This window comes from Chelonoidis abingdonii, chromosome 4 (assembly GCF_003597395.2).
Source record: "Chelonoidis abingdonii isolate Lonesome George chromosome 4, CheloAbing_2.0, whole genome shotgun sequence".
Lineage (NCBI taxonomy): Eukaryota > Metazoa > Chordata > Testudines > Testudinidae > Chelonoidis > Chelonoidis abingdonii.
This window is the reverse complement of record NC_133772.1, coordinates 131,783,130-131,808,606: the sequence shown is the minus strand read 5'-3', so window position 1 is coordinate 131,808,606 and position 25,477 is coordinate 131,783,130. Positions and strand designations below refer to the sequence as shown.

General features: G+C 39.1%; 1 protein-coding gene across 3 annotated transcripts in view; it reads right to left on the bottom strand.

Moving 5' to 3' along the window:
• Positions 1–3,196: 3,196 nt before the first annotated feature.
• Positions 3,197–25,477, bottom strand: part of PPP2R5C (protein phosphatase 2 regulatory subunit B'gamma) — a 194,907-nt gene continuing 172,626 nt past the window's right edge. For all 3 annotated transcript variants that reach the window (XM_075065685.1, XM_075065686.1, XM_075065687.1), the window contains 5 exons: positions 23,576–23,703; positions 21,002–21,103; positions 18,523–18,595; positions 15,799–15,915; positions 3,197–6,098 (listed from right to left, as the gene is read on the bottom strand). In XM_075065685.1, the coding sequence (XP_074921786.1) occupies positions 5,967–6,098; positions 15,799–15,915; positions 18,523–18,595; positions 21,002–21,103; positions 23,576–23,703 (552 nt within the window). In that variant the 3' untranslated portion in view covers positions 3,197–5,966. The remainder of the gene's footprint in view (positions 6,099–15,798; positions 15,916–18,522; positions 18,596–21,001; positions 21,104–23,575; positions 23,704–25,477) is intronic.

Sequence of the window (25,477 nt, the reverse complement as noted above, 5' to 3'; positions counted from 1 at the left end):
TAGGTGGCCAGGGAGGGTTGAAGTGTTTCTCCTACAGGTTTTTGTATATTGCCATGCCTGATATCAGATTTGTGTCAGTTATCCTTTTCCCCGTAGTGCTGTCCAGTTTGGCCGATGTACCTAGCAGAGGGTGCATTGCTGAGCATATGATGGCGTATAGTTACTTGGTGGACGTAGCAGGTGAAATGAACAGTATATGTATGGCTCAACTGGAGACTGGTGCTGGGAAATGTGGAACTTCTCTACTCAGAACCCTATGGCACAAGCCTCACTAGCTGTCTCCGGTTCACCAAATGGAGTTTCCTGAGAGAAAGACTACAACGCATGGTCACCTCAAGAAAACAACCATCCTAATGCCCCATGGAGTGTAAGGCCTCTACACAACTCCCACACACAGTACTGGATCAAGTGTTGGTAACAGTATCCCTGTGATGCAACAGAACAACTGCTTGCTGAGTCTGTGGCATTTAACTCACACATCAACTATTTCAAGTTGATTGACAATATAATACGTCAGATCAGTGGCACATGCTATGGGCACGCGCATGGCCACAATATGCCAATATTTTTGGCGAACCTGGGGAACAACGCTTCCTCAGCTCTCACCTACTCCACACGCCCTTCTCTACCTTTACCGCACATTGATGACATCTCATCATCTGGACCACGGAGGGAGACTCTAGAAGGTCCACCACGATTTCAACAACTTCCACCGCCACCATCCACCTCAGCCTGGACCAATCTACACAGGAGATACTTCTAGACACCGCCCGGTGCAAATAAGTGATGGGTCACATTAAGCACCACTACTATATCAAAAACCTACCGACCGCTAACGCCTAACCTTCATTGCCTCCAGCTTCCATCCCGGGCACCATCAACCCGATCCATTGTCTACAGCCAAGCACTGAGGTACAACCGCATCTAGGCTCTAACCTCAGACAGAGACCACACCCTACAAAATCCCACCAAGCATTCCTCAAAAACTACAATACCCGCTACTCAGGAATTAGGAAACAGATCCTACAGAGCCAAACGTGTACCCAGAAGAGCCTCTCCTACTGCAAGACAAACCAGATGAAAACCAACACGGAACCTCCACTGGCCATGCACTTACAGCAACGCAGCTAACCTCCAAATTGACGCATCATCGGGGATCTACAAAACCCATCCTGGAAAAGTATCCACACTTTCACGTGGATCTTGGGTGGCAGGGCCAATCCTTGCCCACCAGACAACCTGCCAACCTGAAACGTTTCTCACCAGCAACTGCAACACGCGTACATAGTAACTCTAGGCTCAGGAACCAATCCATGCAAAAACCTCGATGCAACTCTGCCCACATATCTACCCCAGCGACACCATCATAGGACACTACCATGAATCAGCCATACCATCACTGGTTCTTCCCTGCACGTGCCACCAATGTAAATAGAGCGCCATCATAGCATGCCCAGCAATGCCTCTCTCTAGTACATCGGCCCAAACTGGGGACAGTCACTACGGAAAGGATAAATGGGATCAGCAATCCAGAATATCAGGAATGGCAATATACAAGACACCATTAGGAGAACACTTCACCGTCCCTGGCCACACTATAGCAGACCTTAAGGGGCTTCCGGCATGCAAAAACTTCAGGACAGGACTTCAAAGAGAAACTGCTGCAGCTTCAGTGCATTTGCAAATTTTGACAGCTATCAGCTCTGCGACTCGACAAGATGTGAATGGACTTTGCCAATTTACAGAACCAGTCTTTCTCCTCCCTTGGTTTTCAACACCCTCTACTGCTAGAAGCAGGGCCTCACCCTCCCTGACTGAACTAACCTCTGTTATCTCTAGCTTGCCTTGCTAAGCATATTATATACCTTGCCCCTGGAAATTTCCACTACTGCGTCTGACGAGTGGGTATTCACCCACGAACGCGTTCACGCTCCAAAACAGTCTGTTAGTCTATAAGGTGCCACAGGATTCTCTGCTGCTTTTACAGATCCAGACTAACACGGCTACCCCTCTGATACTGGAGAGTGTGTAAATCTGTTACTGTAAAAGCATTCTTTGAACTAGTTTTTTCATGGGTTTATCGTATACACTTACATACAGTAACTCCTCACTTAATGTCATCCCAGTTAACCTAGCTTCATTATTAGGTTGCTGACCTCTTAGAGAACATACTCCTTTAAAGTCCTGCAATGTTTCCTTATAACGCTGTTTGGCTTCTCCTGCCTGATGCTCCTGCTGGGGAACAGATTGGGGAATGGGGGCTTGCCCCTCTCTGCCAGGCATTCCAGCTGGAGAGCAGGGTCGGGGCGCGGGGCCTTGCCCCATTCGGCCTGCCTGGTGCTCCTGCCGGGAAGCAGGGGGGTGAAACGAGACAAGCCCCTGCGCCCCGACCCCACTACACCCCTGCCTCAACCAAGCTTCACAATCATCATGGGTGAGTACAGTATTAAATTTTTTAAAATTATTTAAAAAACTTATACAGTATATGTATATGTCTTTTGTCTGGCAAAAAAAAATTCTGTGGAATCTAACCCCCCCCCCCTTACATTAATTCTTATGGGGAAATTGGATTCACTTAACATTGCATTTTTCAAGAACATAACTAGGACGTTAAGTGAGGAGTTACTGTACCACACAGGGAACTGCGAGTTTATAAAGTACTGAAGATCCTCTGATGATCTAAGAATTATTCTTTGTAAACTGGAAGAAAAATCTAGATTAAAAAAATGTATTTGCTGCATCTATTTGCACCATCTGATGCTGTCCTCTCCTTTTCTGTCTTACCGGGAATCCTTAATTTTGCTGCTGCTGCTTTGCTGGAAATCCTTCCAACAGATACCTATTTCAAGTTTTTATAGGGAAGATAATGTGGTATAAGAGGTCTTTTTCTTTGGTATTTGTAGGATGGTTTGAGGGATTCTTTGAAAAATTGTGTGTGTTTAATGCAGTACTCGATACCTTGCACTAAAAATTCAGGTTATTTATGGTAGAGAATAACCAGAACTTGATGCTGATTTATTTCTAAGACTTACCATAAATTTACTTGTAACTTTCACAAAGGCACCAACACTGAACTGCAATTTTATTCTTTAACTTATGTGCTATTGTCTCAAAGTTGTGGATCATTTTTAACCCAGTGGTAATCTGCACACTCACCAGAAGGTTCTGTGCTAAATTTAGTTTCATGATCAGCAAGTAAAATTCACATGTTCTTTATTTAGTCCATATAATACACCACTTTTAGAATTTTAAAATTAGATAAAAGAGCGTAATAAATGGCAGGTGTATGAAGGTTGTTCTTCATAAACAAGGTCAGAACAAAATCTGAATTACAAAATGTTAAAAAATATGTAGGTACATTTGAACTTAACATTTTACTAAAACAAAGTTACAGATATTGTCTAAAGAAAAATAATTGTGCCACTTACCTATTTTTGCTGTTTCTAGGAACTTTTTATTCTGTACATAGGACCATTCTGTACAAAATATGAAGTCTACATTTTTATTACTTATTACCATAAAACAAAGTACAATGTATGTACAATATTAAAATAAAGCCATACTAAAGCCACACTAAAAAGACACTTGTAATATTACTTTTGACATTCCTCATGTACAGATGCAATTTTTGAGAACATGGAAAGGTGTCAAACACAGAACTTTATGAAGAAGAACAGCCACCAAAATTCTACTTTATTTTTACTTTTTATTTTGGATGTAGTAGTTTTAGAGAAGTTTAGTATATGACTATACAAAATATATAAATGATGGTAACAAACAAGCCAAACAATCAGTGCTGATAATTTTTGGAATACTGTCTAGGCAAATGTTCTGTGGCCCCAAACCTCAAATGTGAATTTCTGACAAACTTTAATTAAAAAAAAATTGCCCCTCCCCCTTTTTTTGGTGAATATTTTCTTCAGTAAAGAACAGAAATAAAATCTAGACAGTAAAAGATGTTCTTATACGTTGAGCGTTACACAATCAAACATTGACATACAAGTTTTTTTCCTAGGGTAAAATAAGAGTACTTCTTTCCAGAAACCTCTTGCACAAACATATTGAACACCCAAAATCAAATTATTTGATAATTTACCAGCTAAAGATGGAAGTTCAAACAATGGTATATCAAAATACATAGACATTGCTTTATACAATTAAAAAAGCACCCTTTTTCCCTCAAAAGGAGAAGGCATCTTTAAACTGTTTTTATATAGTTTATCATAATGGTAAAGCATATTCTCTTTCAAGTTTAACAGGAAGTGTTTTTCACACACAGTGGACTTTTCCACTTGAAGCTTTAGGTGGTCTTTCAATTTAGGTTTTGTGTTTTTTTTTTAGCAATAATTCCCACTCACTAAAATGACCTTTTTTCCAAATAGACAATGTAATAATATTGGAAATTGTATTTTCAATGCAGCCAACAGACAGCAGGCACTACATCTGCACAATGTTACTATGAATGTCTGCTTTGCACAATATTTTTATGGATGCAGGAGACCTCTTTTTTTAAAAAAATAAAACAAACTATTATTAAAGAAGCCACATTTTTATCTTTTTATGCATCAAGACATTAAACATTAAAGTTATATTATGTTACTGCCAGAGACAAAAGAAACTAGTCACCCATTTAGAATAGCAGAACACATCTCAAACAGCTCTTAAGCAGGATAAGTAAGTCAAAATACTGGCCACCCTGAGAGAAATCAAATATTGAAGACAAAGCACTATATGTTTAAAGAGATTTTCCTCCCGTGCTTTTCCATCTACAACAAAAAGCTCATTACATGCAAGTAATCTTGTGGAATATATAGCAGCATTTGAAGATCATCAGCAACTCAGATGCATTTTCATTTTACCTGTGAGGTGTATTTGTAATATATGTGCTTTTTACAACACAAAAAAATATATTCACGTAAAACTACGGTCACTGTTGATTTATCAGCTCTTAAACTCACATCTTTTACCTGTTTTTACTTTATAATACAAGCTATTGGTGTTGTGTTTCACTGAAAGGCAACAATATTTGTCTGAGAAGACTAATGCAACTTAAATGACATCATGGTATCTGCCACAGAATATTGAACTCTTAGAGCCCAAGAAAAAATGCTGAGTATTAAAAGCTCAGATAAGGGAGAAACAATGTTTTACTAAACTGAAAACAAGGAATGAAAATCAAAATATAAATATTTTTATATTCAATTTATTCCCAGTCAAGGTACATAAATTTTCATTTTAGGAAACAAATTCTTCTACCAGTTGACTTTTGGAATACTGGTGCTGTATTACATACTAATGACTGGAAAATATGGCTTTAAATACATGTAAAGTACTAGGACATGGTGTATATATATGTCTTTATCCTAAGTAAAGAAACAATTTACAGAACTCTTAGAAAGCAACCATGATTGAGGATTGTCATGAAGTTACTATTTTGTAAGCTGTTTTTTATAATAGGAAAGTAAAGAACTGTCTATTTTCAAAACTGCTGGTAGATTACAAAACAATAGTAATGTGGAAACAATTTCAAAGTTGAGAAGTCTTAGAAAAACATGTAATACTTAAATCCGAAAGAATTTTGCTTTTGAAAACAGTGTTATCATAGTACCAATGATCAGTCATTCAAATGACTTCAATTTTGGTGGAAATAACTTACAGAATGTTATTCTCAAGTACTACTATAAAACTATGCATGTTACCAACTGGTACTTTAACACCACCAGAAAAACGTGGCCACCTAATACTAGTCAACCCATGGTTCTGCATATGGAATCAAGTAATTTACCATTGTTTGAACTACTAATCTTGAGCTGCATACTGTATTAAGTTATTGCCTACAGAACTGGGTTGAAGAAAGCTTTGACTTTTGTGTAACTGATTGGTATGGCACAAAAAAGTAAGTTCTCTACTGTAGAACTCAGTCCAGAAAAAAGTTTTCCTCCAAAATAATATTTCACTGTAATAGTCTAATGCCCATCGTGTGATATTAGCTCATCAGCTCTGCAATGGGATTCCAAGGCTTTCATGGTGTAGATATCCTGAGGCAGTTCTGACTTGCGTCGCATAAGAGGATGATCCTTTTTCTGATCTCTCTGTGCCTGAAATAAAATGCAGAACATTTGGCCACAAGTTATTTGCCAAATACACACAAATATTCAAGAATCTTTGCTTGTGCTCCTGTGTACATTTACTTTAGGAAGAGGATTAAAATTTGTGTTGAAAATGTTTGCCATATTTCCTTCCTAACCCAACTATCCACATATTGTTTTCAGTTGAGACTATTTCGTTAAGTAAAAAGAGAAGATCAAATATTGCTTTATAACAAGTCCATCTAAAACATTTTCAGCTTTATTAGTAAATGGTTAGTCCCCAAATTATTGTCTTTGCTTCTATATGATGCAGTTGCTGATCTACCTTCTCCATACCATTTGTTATGTCCTCTCCCTAAGGTAAACAGTCCCAATCTTTCTTCATGAAAGTTTTTCCATGCCTCTAATCATTTTCATTGCCCATTTCTGAACCTGTGCTAATTCTAACACATCCTGTTAAAGAATGGGTAGCAGAACTGAATACAGTATTTCAGGTAAGGCAATATCTTATTTATATTTAATTAATTAATTTATTTATAGAACAGCATAATATATTCTCTATCCCATTCCTTATGCACCCTAATGTTTTGTTTGCTTTTTTGACCACTGTGGCATATTGAACAGAGGTCCTCATTCAGTTATCCTCAAAAATGCTGTATTTTTCTTGAGTTGTTACAGCTAACCAGAATCTAGTAAGGTGTGAGAATAGTTAAAATCCTATGTGCATTTTACATTTGTCAACGTTGAATTACATCTGCCACTGTGTTGCTCATTCACCTAAGTCTGTGCTAAAGTTTCTCTCAGTCTTATTTAACTCAAATGACTGCCATCTGCAAATTTTGCCACCTCACAGTCACTGCTCACCCCTTTTCCCCAAATAACAAATCTAATGACCACCACCAGACCTAGCCCAGAGCCTCAGGCAGTTTGCTGTTAACTTTTGTTATGATGAAAATTGACCATTTATTCCTACTCTGTATTTTTTTGTTTCAGAGTTTCTGATCCATGACAGTACTTTGCCTCCCAAACGACTTAGTTTTCTCAATACTTTCTTGCTAGGTACTTGGTCAAAGCCAAAATAAATTACATTAACTGGGTCTTGTTCATCGACTACTGTACTGGCCTGTTCAAAAGAACTCTAATAGATTAGACAACCATGATTTCATTTGCAGAACCCAACTCTCCATCCTAACATCCACTTCCTCTTCTTCTGCTATCATGCTGTGGAGTCTTTCTAGTGAAAATCTTGTGACTAGGCTGACTTTCTCCACTATAAATTTTCTCTCTCATTCAGTTCTACCACCTTCCTAGCTAAAAAACTACTTCTCCAAATTAACCAAAACCCATGCCTGTAATCTCACCCACCTTTTTACCACCTTTGATTCACTCCTCAAACATTCCCATTTCTCCTACCTCCACCTCTCTCTCCTCCTAGGCTGGATCTCACAATTTCTTCTAAGAGAAAATTGACAAAATACAATGTGACCTTCCTCCCTCCCTTATCTTGCTTTCTCTTCCTCCTTTCCCTCTTACAACTCTCTCCTTTCTCACAGACACAGATTTTCTCATCTCCTCTTCCCTCTCTAACTCTTCCATTTGACTAAATGAACCCATATCTCCTGATTTTCTTTGCATTCACTTATTCCTTCCCTTACTCTTCTCCTTTAAGTCTTTCCCCCACAAACCCACATTCCTTCCTCTTTTCTCGACTACTGTGGACATCACTATCATTCTGTCTGTCACTCAAGCCCATAACCTAGGCATCACTTTGACTCGGACCTCTCTTTAGGTTTTCACATCCAAGCTACATCTAAATCTGGCAAATTCTTTCTGCAGAACATCTCTAAGACATGGCTCTCCTATCCATCCACACAGCTAAAATGGTCTTCGAGGCTCTCCTCATCTCTCATGTCTCGATTATGGTAATGTTCTTTTCTCTGGTCTTGACAAACGCAACCCTGCTCTACTTATATCCATTCAGAATACTGCTGCAAATATAACTTTCCTCTCTTTGCATCTCTACACTATCTCCCTCGTCTCTATCACATCAAACATAAGCTATTTGTTTTCACTTTCAAGACTTTTCATGGCTTATCCCCATCCTAACTACCATCTTGCATTCATTATTGACAGGTCAACGTCTACCACCAGTTGGTCCATGATGCCAGCCTTCATTGCTCACTTATTAAATCTTTAAATAAGCACCTTCATGCTTTCTCCCATGCTGCCCCTCATGCTTGTGAAGAGTTCCCTGTGAACATCTGCAGAGCCATTTTGTTTTCCTTCAAAATCTCTCCTTACAGCTCTCCTTTGCCATGATGCCCATGAAAAGCTTGACAACAGTTAGGTTGCTGGTGTGCTGATACCGCTGCTTGTCATACTGAGCAATGGGGACTCCTTGTTTCCTTGTACTCCCGTGTCCACTTCTATCTGCTGTCTCTTGCTTTATACTTAAGATTGTAAAACTCTTTGGGTCAGGGATTGTGGTTTTCTTCTGTGTTTGTACAGCACTTAGAACAATGGAGTCCTGGTCCATGACTAGGCTTCCTAGGCACTACAATAATACAAATAGTAAATAAAATAATAATAGATCTAATCATGATAATTTAGATGTTTTGTAATTTGGTTTTTAATTATTTCAACCAATTTATCAGATATAGCAGAAAGGCTTACTGGAGTATAAATTCTCTGGGTCACCCATCACCTTTTTTAAACAAGCATATTTGCTGCTTCCTAATCCTCTGGTACGGTATGTGGTTTTAATGAGACTATATAATATTGTAAGCAGTACTTCATTCTTAAAAGTTTCTTCTGAACTCCTGGACCTGTGCCATCCTGTCCCAGTGACTTGCTTTATAATTTATAAATTTGTTTCAGTACCTCTTCTTTTGAAATCTCACTCGTTGATTGTATCTCATCTTTATTAATGAAAAACATCCACTGTGGTGAAGACTGATAGAAAGAAATTGTTTAGTTTCTCTGAAACGTCTTTATCCTTAATTGCTTCCTTTACCTGCTGGTCAGCCAGCAGACCCACTGATTCTCTTGCAGGCTTTCTGCTTTTGATATAATACTGTCTTAATTTCCTTCTCATATTTCCTGCCATAGTTCATACTCCTTTCTTTTGGCTTCAGTAGGGGCTGAGTTCTGCTTTTTGAAGGACACCTATTTAGCTCAAATAACCTCATGAACTTTAGCCATGCTGGTTTACTTCTTGCCATCCTGCGCTTCTCTCTTTAGGAATATGCATGCACCCTGAGACTGTTACTGTATCTTTAAGTAGCCTTCATACTAAATCTAATGATTAATTTCTTTTTTTGAGATTAGGGACCTTTTGACTACTTTTATCCTCCCCCACCTCCGCTTTCTAAAGTTAAATGTCCCCATGCTATGTTGGCAGTATGGGTTTTAAGTCTATGGGGTTACAATTCCTCTCCCACTATTTTTCCTTTCCCAAGGATGCTACACTTAATTATACTGCTCTCTAGGGGCAGGAACTGTGCTTTGATTGTTTTTGTACAGCATCTAACACAGTGGCCTCTTGGTCTAAGATTAGGGCTACTAGGCACTATGGTAATATAAATACTAAAACGATATATTTTGAACACTACTACTTAATGTTTTATGCATACGCTTACTTTTGAACCAACTCCTACGAATTACTTAGGATTAAATTGAGTATCGCTTCTCTTCTGAGCTCTAGAACTTGCTGTTTGTTTAAAGTTTACTTAGATTGTAATCTCTTCAAGCCAAGGACCATCTCATACCATGTATCTGTACAGTTACTAGCCCAAAGGGACTCACCAGTTTATAGATGAGTACTTGAACTCCCCCAATTCTTACCCTTTATTAGACTCTGTTGCTTCTGATCTCATCACATTCTACATACTATATTCCTTTTTCTGATCTGGAGGCTGGCAATATAACTCTACTAAAATATTTGTATTCTTAAGATTTGGGATTTGTATCTATATAAATACTACAATGCAGTTCCCTCAAAACCAAATCTGTCCCCAGATTCTGTGGACTCTTTTGGCTCTAGTGCTACTTCCCCCACCTCTTTAACCTGATTTATATTTCTTCTATAGTTTAAAATCAGGTATGACAGTTTCCTATTAATTTTTTGTCATTCCACCATGTTTCAGGGAGGCATTTTATGTTAAGGCCCTTTTCTACTGCCGGACATTCTATTTCATGTATTTTGCTTTAAAGCTTCTTGCAGCTGTATATAGGCATTTATAGTAATTATTGATCATATGCTTATTTTTTTATTAAAATCCTTAGTCTGACCCTTGTTGATTTAACAGAATTTACCTCTGTGATGTCAACCTGTCTCTGCTATAGGTTGGTTGTTCTCTCTGCCCTAACCTTTGCTACATACAGAAATACATTTGTATTACTGATATTCCTAACAGATGTCTGTTAGACTGCAGTGCTCCGTGTCACCTGTCAGCTTTCCCTCAGCTCCTAGTTTAAACAATTCTCCCAAACTTTATTCATTGTGTGTGCCAGAGGCCTGGTTTTACTTTAGTTAAGTTGGAACCCATCTCCCTCCCCTGGCCTTTTTTTAATAGGCATTCAACCTGCCCGAGTGCCTGAAATTCTCCTCTTTAAATCTTTGTTTTATCCATTACTCTTGAGGGACCGCTGTGCCCAAAAACAAAAATTCTGTGCACAATATTTTAAAATTCTGCAAATTTTATTTGCCAGTAAATAAATGCGGCTTCAGCATGGCAGTGGGGAGCACAGGCCACTGGCTGCATTGAGTGGGAGATCACCCTGAAGCCCCCACCTCCCCCAGTACAAGGACTCGGCAGTGAGGCTGCACTTGACACAGTGCAAGGGCTGGGCCTGCCCCAGAAACATTCCCAGGCCCTGCTCCTCTGTGCCAAGTGCACCAGGTGTGGCTGGGCAGGCTCAGCCCAGCAGGATCCAAGTGTGGGGTGAGAGGTTTCTGTGTGGGGCAATCTGTGTGTGGGTAGCTCAGTGGAAGATATGAATGCAGAGGGGCTCGTTGGGGGTTCCACGTGCAGGGGCAATGGGATTCTGCAGGGGATCCAGGTGATGGTGGTTGGGCTCAGCAGAGGGATATGGGTGTGAGGGTTCAGTGGGAGGGTCTGAGTGCTGAGGGAGTGGGGCTTGATGGAGTGGGGGTCCAGTGCAGCTGGTTGGGGCTCAGTGGGGTGGGGGACTTGTTGGAGGGATCCAGGTGTGGGGGTAGGGCTTTTCAGGATGAGGGTTCAATGCACCTGCTTAACAGGGGAACCCCACCAGTTGCTGCTGAGGGGATGGCATAGGCTGGGCTCTCGCTTTCCACTGCAGTTCCCCATCCCCTTTTCTTCTCCATCCCCCTCCCCTCATCCCTACCCCCTACCCTATTCCACCTCCTTCCTTCCCCACTGCCTCTTTCACTGTGGGCACTCACTGTTCCACAGAAAATAGGAAGGCTTCCGGCACACAAAAGGGGAGCACAACTGGCACTAGGACTCAGGAGGCTGCATTCAGTTGCAGTCAGTGGCACCTGAGGCAGCCTCCAAGCTAGATAGATCTGCATTTGCAGAAATGGGGGGGGAAGCAGTGGCACGTAAACCCACGTGCCTACCCCATGCCTCACCTCCCTCCCAAAACTGTACATGGTCTCAAAGCCATCCACCCACCCCACCTCGGGGCTTCCCTTTGCTTCCAAGCAGGATATCAGAGCCGGGGGGAAGAGGGAGGGAAGAAGAGCACCTGTTTTCTGCGGGCATGCAGTCCAACAATCCTCCCAGGAGTAATCCATATATTGAGACACTGAAGTTCCTCTGGCTTCACGCACGGAAATGGAATCATTTCAGAGAAAGCTATCACAGAAGCCCTGGACCTAAAGCTTTCTTCTTAGCAATCTAAATATAGCGTCCAAGACCTCCCTAGGTTACTGGTACTAATATGTACCATAACCACAGACTGCTCCCCAGCACTCCCTAGAAGCCTGTCTACATGTCTTAAGACTTTTGTCACCTTCACATCCCATAAGAAAGTCACTGAACAGATCTCTCAGTTGCCACATACACATATCTCTATATTTCAATAGATCAAATACTCTACTATCAGAGCCCGTCTTGAACTCCAGATGTGAAGAATGATGCTCCTCCTCTATGTCAGTCAGAAAATAATTCCCAACTAGGTTGCTTTCCATCATGAGATCTTCTGAGTCCCAGTCCAGGGGTGTAACCCCAAGACCATCTCAGGCTGTTCTAAACTCCAATGAGAAGGCAACTATTTTAAAATCATTACGGGTAGCAATAGTTATTCTATTGCACCAATATATACCATATAAATTGTTACCAAGTACATATATAGCCCCCATCACCACAGTAAGAATTTATCCCAAATATTTAAACAGAGATACAAATCTGCCTTCCTTCCTATCTTGCAGGAGAAATAGCTCCATTAGTTTACAGGATTTTGTGTGTGTTAGAACGAGGGGGTATATTAGAAAGAGTGTATGTGTATAAATGGTGAAAAAAGTGAGTTTGCACTTAGTTCTGAAAGCGGGGAGGTCTGGTTTTCTCTCTCTGCATAACAGGAAAAAACAAAAAACAAAACACCCAAATGAAAGTCATCCTAGGTTTTGACTAAATAACTAAAATGTATTCTATACCACCAGAGTTTGGAGCAAGAAAAGAAAATGCTTCACGTTAACAGTTTGAATCCTTTTTTTGCTTTACTTGCCTTTACACATAAGGAATGAAAATTAAATAATTCAACGAATCATTCCATATTAGTGATTACTTTTCACATTTTCACTTCTATAGTTTCCTTGTCTGGTTATCTCCCAGTGATAAACTTTTATATTTTACTAAAAAAAAATAAATAAATTCTGTTAAGTCTCTTTTTAAGAAAGCTATTCTGACACTAACCCCTGGTCTACACTATGCGTTTAAACCGGATTTAGCAGCGTTAAACCGATTTAACCCTGCACCCCTCCACACAACGAAGCCCTTTATATCAATATAAAGAGCTCTCTACACCAATTTCTGTACTCCTCCCCGACAAGGGGAGTAGCACTGAAATCAATATTGCCATATTGGATTAGGGTTAGTGTGGCTGCAAATCGACAGTACAAATCCGGGCGGTATCCCACAGTGCACCATTGTGACTGCTCTGGAAAGCAATCTGAACTCGGATGCACTGGCCAGGTAGACAGGAAAAGCCCCGCAAACTTTTGAATTTCATTTCCTGTTTGCCCAGCCTGGAGCTCTGATCAGCATGGGTGGCGATGCAGTCCCAAATCCAAAAAGAGCTCCAGCATGGACCGTATGGGAGATACTGGATCTGATCGCTGATGGGCAGAAAATCTGTTCTATCAGGCGCTCCATTACGAAGACGGAAATTGCCAAAAAGCATGGTAAAAAACTCCACGGCTCATGAATAGAGTCCACGCACAGTACTGTGTGATAAGCATAATGGAAAGCCAAAAATCAAATGGACGCTCATTGGAGGGAGGGACGGTATGAGGACGTCCAGCTATCCACAGTCCTGCAGTCTCCAAAAGCATTTGATTCTGTGCTGAGCTCCCAATACCTGAAGGGTCAAAAACATTTCCCGGTGTTCAGGGTATACTGTCAATCATTTACACCCTTCCCCACCCCCGGAAAGAAAAGGGAAAAATACGTTTCTCGACTTTTTCCAATGTCACCCTATGTCTACGCATGTGCTGGTAGAACGCGGATGCTGCAGCGTGACACCAGACCCTTCCAGTGGAATGGTACAATATGACTGATATCGTGTCTTCATCATCAGCCGTGAGTGCTCCTGGGTTGGCCTCGTGAGGTCGGCCGGGGATCGCCTGGGTAAAAGTGGGAATGACTCCTGAGTCACTCCCGGGCAGTCTCGTACAAATCGGCTGGTAAACACGTCCTCACCTTCATAGCAACCTGGAGCTGAGCTCCACAGCCCTCCCTCCTTCATGTTTAGAGAAAAGATCTGTACTGCCGGACTATCATAGCAGCGGAGGCTGCGCTTCTTTCCCCCCACCCTTTAATGTCTTGCCGTGGACTATCATAGCAACTGGAGGCTTCCTCCACTCCATTTATCTCACTATCAAAAGTCATGTTTCTTTATTCCTGCACTTCTTTATTTAACTTCATCACACAAATGGGGACACTGCAACGGTAGCCCAGGAGGGTTGGGGGAGGAGGGAAGCAACGGGTGGGGTTGTTGCAGGGGCACCCCCTAGAATGGCATGCAGCTCATCATTTCTGCGGAATCTCTGGGGCTCTAACACAGAGTGGCTGTGTGCTCTGGTTCTCTAGTACACTTGCCCCATATTCTAGGAAGGACTATTTTTAGACAAAAACAAAGAAGGGAATGACTCGGGTAGTCATTCCCATTTTTGTCCATGCGCCCCCGGCCGACCTCAGCGAGGCCAGCCAGGAGCACCCATGACAGGAGCAGATGGTACAAAGTGACTGATAACCGTCATCTCATCGGCAATTTACAATGGCAGACGGTGCAATAGAGATGATAACCGTCTCTGCTACCTTGCAAAGGCAAATGAATGCTGCTGTGTAGCACTGAAGTATCGCGTCTGTCAGCAGCATCCAGTACACATATGGTGACAGTGACAAGGCAAAACGGGCTCCATGGTTGCCATGCTATGGCGTCTGATAGGGCAATCCAGGGAAAAAGGGCGTGAAATGACTGTCTGGTGTTGCTTTCACGGAGGAAGGCTTGAGTGACGATATCTATCCAGAATCACCGGCGACACTGTTTTTGCATTGGGATCTCAACCCAGAATTCCAATGGGCACGGGAGACTGCGGGAACTATGGGATAGCTATGGGATAGCTACCCACAGTGCAACCCTCTGGAAATTGACACTAGCCTCGGTATATGGATGCACACCGCCAAATTCATGTGTTTAGTATGGCTGCGTGCACTTGACTTTATACAATCTGTTTTACAAAACCTGTTTATGTAAAATCAGAATAACCCTGTAGTGTAGCCGTACCCTAACTAATGAATACCTTTCTTCTGCTTTACAACACCTCCTCCCTGGCTCTGTCACCCAGATTCACTCCCCAGCCTTCTTTATCTTCTCTCCATGGTTCACTAGTCCTATTGATCTGACTGCTATCCTGGTTCTCAGAAAAGCACTTGGCAGCCCATCAACTCAGCTGCCTCTATGCCACACTCCAACTCTTCTCAGACATGTTAACGGTCTATAGCAATAGTCCAAGTTGGCAGGCGTGGTAAGATTAATCAGATCAGGCCTCCCCGCTGGTAAGCCATAGGAGCTTTGTCAGATGGAGAAGTGTCTTCTGGAACAGACTGACCATCTTCACTTGCCTGGCAACTTTGCCTGCAACCCCCCACATCCTGTACTTAAAAAGGGGGCAGTAGAGAAAGCAGCTACCATTACCATTACCCAAATGTCTTTGTAGAAGAAATCACAAAACATACAGTAGAAAGCAGGCATTACAGTTAGAATTTTTATTTCTGGCTACTATTGTATTTTTTGTTTTAAAATAGCATCTTTGACAACATTGATTAGTGTAGGATACATGGTTAAAATGTTATGAAAATACTACTGAAGATGATTTCTAGGTTTAATGGGTACTGCTGTTTTTAGAAAAGGTAACTGTTCTCTTTAGTTTGACTGGTTACTATTTACAGATTTGTAAATTAAGATTGTAGAGAACAAGTTTAATTTTTTCATATGGTTTTACCTGACACGCCTCCTCTTTCACTGTCTTTTTCAGCATCTGTAAATCTTCAATTAAAGGCCCATCTGTTTCCATTGCAACAGGACTGTTCAGCAAACTGGTGTCACTATATGTTGGGTACTAATAAAATGCAAATTGTTAAAATATAATCATTGTTAGCAATGATAACTGGATAGTAAATCAGAGCATTTAATTGACAAGACTTTTAATTTTAGACTAGCTTCTGTATAATTTTAATGCTCCAAGAATTAAATTAATTATGCTGCCAGAACTGAAGTATGACGGAAAAATAAAAACTGAGTCTCCATTACTTTGGTTCTGGCAGAAATACAATATTTAAATATACAATTAAAGTAAAAGGAGCAAAATTATACCAGGAACACATATGAATCTGAGTTTTAAAGGTGGAAGAATAAAATTCTAAATTGCCAATGCTCAATCTCTATTCTGCTAAATATTTAATATAAATTGTATTAGAGACACGATCAAACGTTTTCTGATTGATATAATAACAGAAATACGTACTGGTTTTGGTTGCAGGAGCAAGTTTGTATTTGTAAAGACAAAACCCGATATTTAAAAAGACCCCGTTTTCCTATGGTATGCTTTCACAATACAATGAAAAGTGTAAGTACTTCTCTTTTAGAAATATAAAATAGGAACATACAGTACCTTTGCTGAATAAAAAAGACCTGTCAAATTAAACTTTACAGAACCTAAACTAACACAGAGCACTAATTTGCAGAGATCCTGACAATTACAATTTTTATCTTAAATCAAATGATCTATTAGTACTGTTAAGACCAATAAAGAAAAAATTGCTGTGTCACATACACACAGACCATTTTAAAACCCATTAAGATTTTTCCCCAATTATTTTAGTAACTGAATGTAATAGTAACTTAATAGACATATCTGATTTCACACATAATACAAGGCAGAAAAATGAAGAAAATTGAGTACAAAAAGTTAATTATTTTAAGTCACTATAATTAAAATACCTTAACACCTTATTTTTACAGAAAGGTGCAAAATTAGGAATACCTTTCAAAATACGTATAAATTAAAAAATTAGGAATATAAAAACAAATACTAGAAGACAGATAACTAGATATAAATTCTGAAAGAAACTGTGGTCATCTATCAAAAAAAGCACTGCTGTATATAGATTCTTCATGTGGCTGAAGGCTTAAGTGTCAAAATTAATTTGTGTTTTTAAATTTAACTTGCTGGTTATATTAATTTTGTCATTCAAGCAGACTATGTAAAGTATTGTATACATAGGTTATGCTAATCAGTTTTAGAAAATGTACATAGTTACACAGAATGATTTTTTGAACAATAGAAAAAGGTTCACGTTTGTACAATTACATTATTTTACTATATGAGTCTGAATAAGTCACAGTGGTTTTTAGCAAGGCACAATTGTTTATCATTTGTGAGAATAAGTATGAACATATTTTGAAAAAGCATGTACCCTTCATTCAGCACTTTTGTAATGATGCCTTTTTAGTACGGTTAAAATTACTGGCAAAGATTAATCAAATTTGGCTATGACACTAATCAAAAAGTACACTCAAAAATGTATGTTTATCTAAATAGAATATGTTTTGTTGCACAAAGTTTTAAATTTCTCTGCTTTCACATACATGGTTCTTTATAAAGTTACAGTGCACTTAAGCTCTCACTCAGCTGACCTACTGATAAACTGTTCAATTTTAATTATTAAATATCTTCTATGACCACTTTAGAAAGGATTCCTCTGTAATCCCCCAGAAAAATCAATGAGAAAAAATATTTCTAAAATGTCTTTTGGTTAGAAAAAGATAGCTGCATTCTTTACTATTCATTAAACTGATACCAAGATCATACCAGTGCAGCCATTGGATCCCCCAACAGTTGTACTCAGCCAGGAACCTTTTGGGTTGATAAGAACGTTATAGGTAAAGGTTTCCTTTTTTGCCAACAGCAAACCTTGACATGATTGAAATCCAGAAATTTGACACTTAAAGAACAAACAGCAGCACAGGAACACCACAAAGTAATAGAACAAGAATAAATCAGAATAACTTGTTCACGCTAACATGTTTTTGTTCTTTCAGAAAAACCTGCCCTTGTAGCTGGCTATAGAAACTACATCTCCTTAAGAACAAGGTGGTTCTCCTTTTAGCTAGGAGCTGGTTTTGATCTGCATGTTCACCCAGGAACAGGCCATTACACAATCCAGGCACCATGTGGATATAACAGACAGGGACATGCACCATTGCTTTAATTCACTGGGCATGGCAGAGTAAAACAATCTGACAGGTCACAAGTCCCAGCTAGACAGAAGTTCTACTTTTAGTAAAAAACACTCCAATTCCCAATATCCCTCTTCTAATTTAGGCTTTTGTTTACATTGAGTTTTTTCAAGAGAAACCAATATTATAATCTCTGTTTATGCAATTCTGAACAATCACTTTTCAGACCACAATTCTATAGATATGTCTTACAAAGGAAGAAAGGAAAAGGTAATTCAGATCAGTCTTGTCTGAAACCCTTGTTTGCAAAATAAGTACTTGCACAAGAGAAAGGTTACAAATTTTAAAAGCATTTTTATTGCAGATTTTTCATATACAATATTAGTGAAACGGTTTTATTTCCAGGATCAGTCATATCTGTTACCCCTCTGATATGTAACAAAACCCTAGAATTTTTAACATGAATATGTTAATCTTTTCTAAATACCTGGGGATTTGATTTGGCTAGATTTTCTATTTTAACCCATGCTTCTTCTCTTTCCTTCGATTTTAGCTTCTCTCTGCAAAAAAAAATTAAAAACAGAGGTAACAGATAAACTCAGTGAATTTATAAGTTACAACTCTCATACTATTCTTAAACAGAATAGTGAATAATTGGTTATTTCACCTATTTAGATGCATCTTCTACCAATTTTTGATGGACAGTTTGCCCATATACATATCTAAACCATATCACACTGCTAGTTGTGATGGCAGGGCAACATTAAAACAAAAGAGTGACAACTGTCTCAAGAAAATAAAGACACTTTATTACAATAAACTGACTGGCATTCGCACCTGGTGCACAATCCATTTGACTGACAGCTATATGTTGTCAAAAAATACATGATTACAGCAAAAAAAAATCTTCGGCATTTAGACTGGTGTATAGTCTGAAATAATTATAAAGGTAAAATCCAAAAGTAACAGTGAAGGACATTGTTTATTTCCACTGTTCTGATTGCAGTTTATTTAAATTTAAGTAAAATAATGACCACATCAATAAAAAAACTATTTTGAGATTGAATAATGCTTCATTAATGGCGAAATACTTGAGGAAAATAAATCAAGGGAAAGGGTCTAGTTATTGTTTAAACTTGTTTGAGAGATGTACATTCAAAGGTGATTTGCAAAGTGTGTGGGGAGGGGAATGAGCCTGTGCCCTTATGGCTTCCTTGTGGAGTAAAAAAGGCCAAAATGACCATTGAAAAGAAAGGGATTTTTGTTCCCCCCAGCTTCTCTTCCACCTCAGAAAAATCAGGATTAAGCCTTATTCCTTTTTTTAGCTGACTAACTCCTTGGCCAGAGAACTGGTGTGAAATCCTGGCTGTACTGAAGTCAATGGCAACACTTCAATTAACTTTAGTGGGGCCAGGGTATCAACACGCAGTGGGAGGTCTCTCAGCGTTCAGATGGTAGAGTTGGAGTTCTAAATATTTAAGAGTGTGTCCCCTCACGTGGTTGTGTTAAATCAACACCTCCCTCCTCAAATGAATTTTAATTCATGAGCAAAAATCACTCCTTCAGTTGCTCAGGATTCAGTTTCTTGTCTGGACTTCGCTGCACTCAAGAAAAAAAAAGGAATAAAGACTTTATTTTCTAATATAAAAAATAAGTAGAATTGTTTTCACTAAAAAAATAGTATACCAAAAACTCAGTCCTATTTATCTTTTTTTGCTTCTTTCTATGACGTACACATTTTTTTCATCCTTTTGAGAGAATACTTTTAAAATTTGTCTCATATGACATATTCTAGCTCACTTTCACTTAAATTTACAGGAATAACCTATATACCAGCACAAGCACCTATACCCTAGTATAACTGAGGCTACACTAGTTCAGTGCAATCTCTCCCCTCCACCCCGATTTCAAATAAATATAGTTAAAGCAGAACAAAACTGTGTGTTGCTAAGCCCTGAAGGACTACTACAGGAAGAAATCATGATCATTTCACTTTGAAATAAAAACATGATTCTAACCAAGTTCTGCTCAAACCCCTGAATATTCCTTTACTGAAACAGAACCACCAATAATTTTCATTTCTACAGTTCCTTTAATCAGGATCTGAAACACTTTACAAGCAAATATTTATGCCTCAAACCATCCCTGTGAACATGCTTAGACTTATTATACCTATGGGGAAGTGGAAGCACGGAGAAATTATGTGACTCAAAGACCATACAAGTCTATTGCACATTTGGGAATAAAAACCAGAAAAGTTCAAGCTTCCAATCCCCTGCTCTGTTCACCTGACCATACTATACTTCTTTCCTATTTATCTACAATTTATTAAATAAGTTTCCAGTACTGCTCCGTCTATCAAATAAAGGAATCTCTTGCCTTTTCCTTTTAAATTTGTACCTAGGTTAAAGATGAAATTAAGCAAAATTAAATAGTTCACTTTACAGATGTGAGGAATATGCTACAACATAGCATTAATACAAACATATCACATCCATAATTGCATTTACGACAAAATACAATAATGCCCTGTACGTATATGCACATGCATGCACTCTACAAAACAATGCTAAAGAATTCTGAAAAGTATTAGGGTGGGGATGTGAGGGATAGATGGCAAATAATGCATCTAAAATAAAAGCAGGATGTAAATTAGTTATTCTCTTCTATTGGACCTTGAGACTGGTGGTGTCACAACAATGATTTTGCAGAAAGATGGCTGCCAGCAGCAGTATTAGGTTTGAACTATTATTTTAAACACTTCATTTTTAAATACATTTCACAGTTCATGCATGTTGAAAAGCAAAAGAATCTCACTATGTGAATTTTCAGATTTTTGTGCTGAATAAAACCAGCACAACTTTTTTTTTTTTTTTTTAAAGTGAGAGTAACTTTTCAAAGTAAACAATAAAAATTCTCTCAACAGGTTATTGCAGAATATGATGAAATGTTAATATGAAACTTACTTCAGTTTTTCTGCTTTAAATTGTTGTGTGCAGTCATCAAACAGTTTTTGGTTCATCTCCATGAAGAGTTTCAGAGCATTGTATATCAAGCCATGTATTGTCCTGTAAGTAAAATTTCGTGTTGAAACTCACAGTACTTTAAACTTTGCTCTGCTCAACAGTAGCCAATAACTTACAAAACTAGAAAATTACATTATTTTAGAATACATAATGACAAAACTAGTTAATGGAAGTTTCTTTTTAGCTACAGTATGGCTAATACAAATTCTAAATCATTAAATGTTTTAAGCATCTTCATATACAGTTTACTTACTCTACAGCAGTATTTGCCACTTATTAATGAAAAATGTTCTTCGGAAGTTCTAATTCTCCTTTATATAATATTGTGCATCAATATACGGTTGCTTTAGGAATTTAAAAGTTGATACAACTTTAATCAAAATAGAATTATTAGAAAAAATTAAAACAGTAATATAGACCTCAGCAGGTGATACATTTATACTGTTAACTGAATGAAATTCTGTAAATATTTCTATACTGATATAGAGGAGTCTGTGTAATGTAAAATTTATTCTGAAAGCATAACCACAGCTATACACATATGGTAGAAATATATAAAATACTGACTCACAATAATAATAGGGTCTTTAAAAACTAGTACTAAACTACTCCTAGGGGAATTCTGCACCATTGTGCAATGCAGAATTTCACAAAATTCCCTGTCTCCCCGACCCCACAGAATTGGGACTGCAGAGCTGCTGGCTGCCACTAGGGGCCGCCGGACTCTGCAGAGCCCAGCTTGCAGTGAGCATTCCGCCCAGCCTGGCTGACTACAGGCTTTATGCTTTACTTAATCCTCACTCTCCTGGCAAAGAGTGAGGAAGGGGAGGGCTGCACAACGTCCCCTGGCAGGACAGTAAAGTGGCTGAGCGGCGGTGATAGGGGGTACTGGTATCTGGGCCAGGGGGTGCCCCGCAGCTGGGCTCTGGGGGGATGAGAGTGCAGCTGTCTGGGCCCTGGGGGCCCCACATACCTCCCCCCTCCAATTGGAACTGGGTTGTCATAGATGTTTCTTTAACTCTACTCCTGGGGAAATATATTTTGCTGTTGTCTGTATTGTTAACATACTTGTTGACAGGTATTTTGAAGTAAATTACCAAATATAATTGAAACTGGAATGACTGTATTGTGTTATTCTGACAAATAAAATATGCAGAATTTTAAAATATTGTGTGCAGAATTCCCCCCGGGGAGTATATATGCAAACAGCATATATGAAAAACAACAACAAATCTTCACCTGCATTATATAGTGCACACTGCCAAAGTAGTAAAAGTTTACTCTGCAGAAGTAATCTATTATAAGTTACTGATCACCAGATCAGAAAATAAATTAGTTACATTGTTAATTTGCATCATTCATGTTGGTTACACAGCGAGCGTGGGAGTGTACTGGATTTCATGACTTCATTCATGCTCAGGACAGAATGAATGGATGGCCGTAAAAAGTGAGAAAAACAACTGAAAGTAACCCATATTTACTATTCACCACATGAATCTTTTTTTAGGATTACAGTTTTTCTTTTAAAAGTAATCCAGATAATATTTTTAAAATCAGTATATCAATGGATTACCTGTATCCAGTTATTGCACACACTTCCCTCAGTATACCTTTCACTGAAGTTAGTGGGAAAGTCATCAGGCATTACTGTAGGCCAACCAATCAGTAGTCCTCACTCCACAGCAATGAGCTATGGAACAACCACACCACCAGCTTTTGCACACTAGCTCAAACAAAACTGTTTTGCAGCTGGAGCAGCTGCAGGATGGAGCTGACTAGAAGTACTTTCATGCTTGAGTATTACACTATTGTGTGGATGGAAAGGGAAAAAAAAGCAATATGTAGACAGAGAAAGAAAACAGGAGACAAATGTTGAGAAAAGGAAGAAGAAAAAATAAAGAATAAGATAATTTTCATATGGATATAGTCAAATGATTATCAATGGAAAAATGTGGGTCAACAAAGTTTAGAAGTCAACCATCAAGATTTGTCTTTAGTAACCACTAAACTACTATGCAATACACATTTAATTTACTCAATATAAATAATCCAAAATAAAATATGGTGTAGGAGACAAGCTGCACTAAAACATATTTTTACAGGAAAGAGTCCACCCTCTCAAATGCATTTCCTGGGCCCTCTGACAGGTGATATGGTATTTGCTCTAACTCATCTCCTTTCACATTGTTAAGGTCTTGGTAAAAATATTGTGAATATGCACGAGGCATCTGATGAAGTGAGCTGTAGCTCACAAAAGCTTATGCTCAAATAAATTTGTTAGTCTCTAAGGTGCCACAAGTACTCCTGTTCTTTTTGTGGATACAGACCAACACGGCTGCTACTCTGATACCATGATTATACTGTAGCTACAACAGGTAATTCACAAACACAAGGCATTTTAACCCTAATTGTTTGAAACTAAAGTTCATTACTGTTAGGTAAGTAACATTAACAACATTTAGAAAGGCCTTTAAATATATTAACAAATATATTATTTGTACAAGAGTCTCTTACTTGTTCCAATGTGTCTTTGAATTTCGGTACAATGATGGAAACATGATGGGCAAAATCTTTGCTGCATTGTCACTGATTAAACTCATAATGTACTCATTATTCCAGTAGTATAGTGCTCGTTCTGCCACCTGAAAGACATGAAGGTAAGCACACTACTTTATCCATCTTCCAGTTAGCATTTTCATACCATAAAGTTTGCTGAACAGAACTGAAATTAGGAAATAAAATGGCTTGGAGAGAATTGAGGATACCAAATATTAAGTACCAAAATATTTTAAAATTACCATCAAGAAATTCAAAGTTATGGTTTACTTTTTAATCTGGGTCAGAATTGTGTATTTTACAGACATACAGCTGCAAATCATTCTTAAGAAACATGTGTCCTGTGCCCTCCATTTTATCTATGATGCAGCACATTCACAATTTAAATAGAATCCCCTGTGATCTGTTGGGGTCATGTAGACAGTTAACACTCTTCCTGCGTTTAAAAAATGGTTCTCAGTCAATAAAGTCGGTGCCAATTTGATACTTCTACAGTAGCCCTGCAGCACAGCTAAGAAACCTAAGAACTGCTGTGATCCAGGGATCTCTTGATGCCAACTCACAGAAGGCACAGAGGCACATAGGAATACAAGGATCCCATGGGTTCACTAAAGAATATGTAAGGTCTCTAATGAAAGTGTGTGTCATACTAGTAATCAATCATTGTGAAATGTGTACACAGAACACACATGAAGAGTTCTGTATATATTCTAAAAATTATGTTCTCTGAAAGTTAAGACAGGTCATTCAAGAACAGTATCTGGAGACAAATTTCTACAGGCAGGAAGTGGGAGACACTTGTCTCCATGGTGGATCACTGTGTATTGTATGTCATATAGTAGAAATGTATTAGCACTCTAAGTCAAATGTTAAGTAAGAGCTGGCAGAGATTTGAGAAGAAAATTGACAGGAAGAAATAAACAGCAGGGGTAACCCTATTTCAGGTAAACAGCAAAGATATGTTCTTATGTATTGGGAGAGCAGAGAGGCACCCTGGAATCCTTCACCAAGGAAGGAAACTGACAGTGGGATTTGCTTAATGAAAAAGGGTTCTCAGCCAGGTTTGGCTGAAAATGCTAGGAAGAACTTTGGTTGAGATAAATTTCTCTAGTCTGTAACTGTTGTTCTTCGAGATGTGTTGCTCATATCCATTCCACTTTAGCTGTGCGCATGTCATGTGCACAGTTGCCAGAGATTTTTCTCTCAGTGGTATCCATAGGACTGGCTCTAGCGCCCTCTGGTGCAGCACGTTCATGCGCCATTATAAGGGGCAAGGCCAGCCCTGCACCCCCTCAATTCCTTCTTGCCAGATAACTGACAGAGTGGCAGGAGGCTGGGTTGTGGAATAGACCTGAGTAACATCTCGAAAAACAACAGTTACAGAAAGGTTAGTTACTGTTCTTTTCTTCTTCAAGTGCTTGCTCATGTCCATTCCATGTTAGGTGACTCAAGTGATAACCAAGGAGGTAGGCTCAGAGTACATGGACATTCAGAAGATCAGTGCTGCAATCCGGACTTGGCATTGTCTCTAGCCTGCTGTGGGATGGCGTAGTGGGTAGAGAAGGTATGCAGTGACGACCATGTCACAGCCCTGCAGAAGTCTCAGACTGGGACCTGGGCCAGAAATGCCACTGATGAAGCTTGAGCTCTGGTCGAATGGGTGGTCAAGATGGCAGGAGGTGGTACGCCTGCCAGCTCGTAGCATGTATGAATACAGGAGGTGATACAGGATGAGATTCTCTGGGCTGAAACTGGTAGGCCATTCATCCTGTCTGCTATTGCCAAGAAGAGCTGTGTGAATTTACTGAATGGTTTGTTCCTCTCAATGTAGAAGGCCAGGGCACTTCTAACACTGCTCCC